The 4,568-nt window shown below is 58.8% G+C and overlaps 2 protein-coding genes across 10 annotated transcripts in view; both read right to left on the bottom strand.

The window, feature by feature from the left end:
- The window catches only part of PTK7 (protein tyrosine kinase 7 (inactive)), a 62,870-nt gene extending 61,035 nt beyond the window's left edge, over window positions 1-1,835 (bottom strand). For 3 of the 4 annotated variants that reach the window (XM_007458252.1, XM_007458251.1, XM_007458253.1), the window contains exon 1: window positions 1,581-1,804. In XM_007458252.1, coding sequence (XP_007458314.1) covers window positions 1,581-1,659 — 79 coding nt within the window. In that variant the 5' untranslated portion in view covers window positions 1,660-1,804. Of the gene's footprint in view, window positions 1-1,580 lie in introns of all 4 variants that reach the window. The other variant, XM_007458250.1, reaches the window with a different exon arrangement.
- A 1,216-nt stretch (window positions 1,836-3,051) lies between these two features.
- KLC4 (kinesin light chain 4) overlaps window positions 3,052-4,568 on the bottom strand; it is a 12,768-nt gene continuing 11,251 nt past the window's right edge. For 5 of the 6 annotated variants that reach the window (XM_007458247.1, XM_007458245.1, XM_007458246.1 and 2 more), the window contains 2 exons: window positions 4,379-4,442; window positions 3,057-3,525 (listed from right to left, as the gene is read on the bottom strand). In XM_007458247.1, coding sequence (XP_007458309.1) covers window positions 3,475-3,525; window positions 4,379-4,442 — 115 coding nt within the window. In that variant the 3' untranslated portion in view covers window positions 3,057-3,474. Of the gene's footprint in view, window positions 3,526-4,378; window positions 4,443-4,568 lie in introns of all 6 variants that reach the window. The other variant, XM_007458244.1, reaches the window with a different exon arrangement.

Raw genomic sequence — 4,568 nt, 5'->3', positions numbered from 1 at the left:
TCTCCACCAGAATCTTCCCCAGAACTCTAAACAGCAGCAGTGAGGGCAGCCATATCTGGCACCCCACACACCAGAACCCAAACAACCTGCAGACCTAGGAAGCCTGTGAGCTTGGGCTACTGGCCCATATGGCTGGGCCCCCTATGCTGGCTGTGCAGAAAACTTCCATACTTCCTCCCGGAGCAGATGTGGCTTCTGCCGTGAGCATTACCACCCCACACATCAGAAGGAACACAGGGCAGCTCCAGAAACACCTCCTCCGAATCCCGGGAACTTGTTCTTACCTCTCGGTCCTGGGTTACAATTCCCTCTCCTTTTACAACTAGGGGTGTGGGAGATGTTCCATTCCATCAGCACCAAACCCCTCAACAGCTGGCAGGCCAGGGAGATGTCAGAAAAGGCAATTCTCTACCCCCACCCGCCCCATGGCCACTCTTCAAAAGAGGAGGAAAGTGATAAGCTCGGACCAGGTCTCTTGGGCAGAGTTCCCCCAGAGAGGGCTGCTGCCAGGATCATCACCAAAGATCGTGGGTTTTGGAAGGGGGCACGGGGTGCGAGGGGCATATACTTCCAGTCCAGAGTGTTTGGGGTGTGCGGGTAGCTTGGCGCTATCCTCTAAAGCACTTCAACACCTCGGTGGTGACTCTCAGGTGTGACCAAGCCAGGAAGTAAAGCGAGGGGAGGGTTCGGGTCCAGTCTGCCCTAGAGATAGGGGCCACACCCTCATCAAAATGCTGAGGCCCTCCAAGAAGACAGAATGAACTCTTTTTGCCTTTCTGCCCGTAGAAAGAGAGATTTTCTTTCCTTGCTGGGGAGAGAGAGGATGGAAATCCAGGAAGGAGCAGAACCAACCCCGTCCGCACCTTTGCAGGCCGGCCATGCCCGATTTTGGCAGAGGCCTTCACACATGAGTCACCGAGACAGCCTGGGACTCTCAGCTCCCAGATCCGACCTTGCGAGGGAGTGGGCTCAGGGCTCGGGCCGGGAGCTGGAGGAGATGTGACGGACCCTCACTCTTCTTTCTCTTCTTCCGCCCTCACCAGCAGGGCCGTCTGGGTCCCAGCCTGGCCCAGGAACTTGGAGGAGGGAAGCCGGGAGCGTCGGGCCAGCATAGGTAACAAAGCTCCGCGCTCTGCGCGCCGGTCGGTCCCGCATCCGGCCACAGGCCGGCCTCCCTCACCTAGGCTGAGCCTGCCGGGGAGACTCCATCTCCCTCACCCTCAGCCACCGCGCTGCACCCCCTAAGTGGGGGGGGCGGCGCCGCTTCTCCCCCGCAAAGAAACGCCCCACTGGAGCCCGGGAGCCGGCAACTCCCGGCAGTTCCCGAGCAAACTCTCGGCTCGGGCCGGGAAAACTCCGGGCAGCCTGGAAACGCGTCCTCGCGGCCGCGGGGGCGAGAGGGGCCCAGCCGAGTAAGCGGGGGCTTCGCCATCTCCCGGCCGCCGGGACCTCGTCCCCCGCCCAGCGAGCCCCTGCCCTACGCCCGGGTGTCTCCCCCGCTCCAGTTGTCCAAGCCCACCTCCACGGCGCCCCCTTTGGCCCTAGCGGCTCCCGCGCTCCCCCAGCTCGCCGGGACTCACCGCCCAGCAGCGGCAGCAGCAGGACGCTGAGCAGAGGCAGCCGGCGAGTGCTGCTCGGGGTTCCGCGCGCGGCTCCCATCCCGGCGGGCCCGGGGAAGGGGGCGGGCGGGCGCACGGCGGGCTAGCGGTCAGCGCTCCCCGGCGGGCCCAGGAGGCCGAGCGCACCGGAGCGCGGGTACCGCTGCAGCAGCCGCAACCAGAGTCAGAGCCCGAGGCGTCCCGAGCTGGAGCCGCGCGCGCCCGGTACCTCAGTCCGAGCCGTCGCGCGCCGCCGCCGCCGCCGCCAAGCCCCGCCCCGCGACGCCCCCTCGACGCCCCCCTCCCCGCCGTGGTGGGGAGGAGCTCCTACTTGGGGGAGGGGTCTGGAGACGGATGGGGGACAGAGAGAAGGAGGCCCCGGGGGAGTGTGGGGACCTGAGAGAGATAGGGGAGCGGATGCTGTGCCTACCACCTAGAGTGCAGGGACCCAGGGGACCTAAAGTGACTTTTGTGATTCCGTGGCTCCTGGGGAAGATTGTGGTTTCTGGGCTTTCCTGAGGGCTGTGACCAACAGTTCCCCCAAATTCTCCGGGTGGGAGGGGAAAGGGTGGGCTCTGGCTCACTTCTCAGCAACCTGAAATCCGGAGGGAGATCCAGAACAGAAGGGTGTCCTTGGTGTCCCCAAGCAAGGTAAACTGGAGATACTGTGGCGCCCCAGGAGAGAACTAGCCTGGAGAAGAGGAGGACCAGTGCATGGTTAGGGTCTGGTTTGGCTCTGGACCAATCTGAACCCAAAGGTAGAGAGAGACTGGGCTCTCTGAACACCAGGCTGAAGGCTGTTAAACTGACAAATTCATCCCAAGTCCATCTCCAGGCAGTCTGGGCTGTGTCAGGGCATGGCCAAGTCTCCAGCTGTGGGGAGGCCCAGTACAGCCCTTGTTCCAGGCGCCCCCCACCCCCAGCGCCACCACCCCCACATTCTTTCTTTGTTGTGAAAGCAGCAAGGGGTGTAGGAGGCGGGTCAGGAGGAGTCAAGCTTTGGAAGATGGGCCCCAGCTGCTGCTGGGCCTCCAGGATATGCCGAGAGGGTATGGATAGTAAGTGCCTCATCCCCCTCTGGCTCCAGAGGGCCCCCCAGGCCTGCTTAGACCTCCCTTCCCCCAAGCAGCTGGGAGGAGGAGGGGCCACCACAGAGGGCCTCACAGGCCAGGAGCAGTGGCGCCAGGACTCCAGGGTCCTGCCACATGGCCGCCACATGTCCCTGACAACGCAGTCCACAGCACCTTCTCCTTGGGTTGTGGGCCTCCCCCCATCCCCCAGACGCCTGCCTGCAGGCCCTGCTGGAGAGGATACAAACAGGGGAAGGAAGAGAGGAGAGATCCAAGAAGCAACATTCCTCCTATTGCCCCATCCATCACTGCCCCTCACCCTTCTGTGAGGGGCCCCAACACCACTCTTGCTTCCTACCCTCTTCAGTTAGGACTCAAGTGGCTGAATGGTTACCTGATTCTTTTATTTAGGTAAAGTGAAATACATGGACCTGAAGTGAGGCAGCAGAGGGAACAAGAGAGGCCAGGGCAAGGCAGGTTGGCTGGCCAGCCCCAAACCCTCTGACAGAAAAGCCAGCAGCAGGCTGCATCTCTGAGGTACAGACCTGCTCCTTACCCACTTTGGGGCCCCTAGTAGTAGAGCTAGCTACTCTAGAGGACCACAGGGTGGGGAGACGATGTCCTGAGGGTCCTTCCTGAGGGGGATTCCTGAGGAGGGAGCTGAGACCCTAAGGGCAGCAGCAATCTTCTGGTTAACTGCTCCCCCTTCACTGTCCCACCTTGGGGCTGGAAGAGCCAGGAGCAATAGGGAATGCTGTGAGGACTGTGTGGGGGACCCAGCAGACCTGGGGGGCGTGGGTTGAATGTCAGCTGCTTGAAGAGAGGTCCATACTGCTGGCACTGAGGCCTCGGGAGACCTGAAATAGACAATAGCATGCCATCAGCCCAGGGACCTCAGCCTCCCAAAGACTGTCCCCTGGAGTCTTATCCATCTCATGGCTGCAGTCTCTCTCTGGACCTAGGATGGAGCCTGTAACCTCAGCCCCAAGCTCTGGGCTTTGTTTAGTCTTTGCTACGATTTCCCAGAAGGCCACAGTCTGGTGGAGAAAATACCTGGAAGAACCACATGAATATTGGCGTATACTTTGAATGTGTTGATCCAGGTGGTCGTTTCCCATTAAAATGCCATTGCTACTTCTTTAACAGAGACTCATTTCTTGTTATGTAACTTGTACAGTCTTTATACGATCTCTACAATATCGTGATGTAAAAGTGCTTTGGGGTAACCTTATAGAGACTAATTCTCATCAATACATCCTTTGCATAATTTCTCACTGACATCGCTAATGAAATAAAGCAGAGAACTCTTCTCCAAAAAAAAAAATGTTTTCTCAAATGGAGATGAGTTAATTTTTTTTTTTCTTTTTCCCTTCTCATCTACTGCTAAGTCCCCAAGGTGAGGAGTATGGTGGCTATAGGGGGAGAGCAATTAGTATCCCCAAATCATTCCTGAATTATTAATAATTCCAAAGTACCCATTTAGAGAACATTCATTCCTGTTCCCCTCCTGATTAATTTATCTGCTACTATCTCTGGCCCGAAACTGTCCCTTGGCGGTCACCACCCCCAACAAGCTGCTTGATTCCTGTCTGCCCACCTCCAATTCCCTGGCAAAGCCTTCATCCCAGATGACTCTGGACTCTCCCCTCTCCCCACTGGGCTTATCTTTTCTTTCTCACCCACCAATACACTCACGAGCACTGCTCTCACCTGGAGGGGTGCTGCACTGGGTTGGTTCAGATAGTTCAAGGAGGCCGCCCGCTTCATGATGCCGCTACAATGGAAAAGAAAGAATCGAGGCCTATTCTCTTCCCATGGGTGGCCCTAACGCTTGGGACTCTTGGGCACCACCACACACACTCAGATCATTGCCTCCCCACCCTCTGACCCCGCCCCCCCC

Source organism: Lipotes vexillifer, unplaced genomic scaffold, assembly GCF_000442215.2.
Source record: "Lipotes vexillifer unplaced genomic scaffold, Lipotes_vexillifer_v1.1 scaffold4, whole genome shotgun sequence".
Taxonomy (NCBI): Eukaryota; Metazoa; Chordata; class Mammalia; order Artiodactyla; family Lipotidae; genus Lipotes; species Lipotes vexillifer.
The sequence above is the reverse complement of the archived record's forward strand: the minus strand, read 5'-3'. Positions and strand labels throughout refer to the sequence as shown.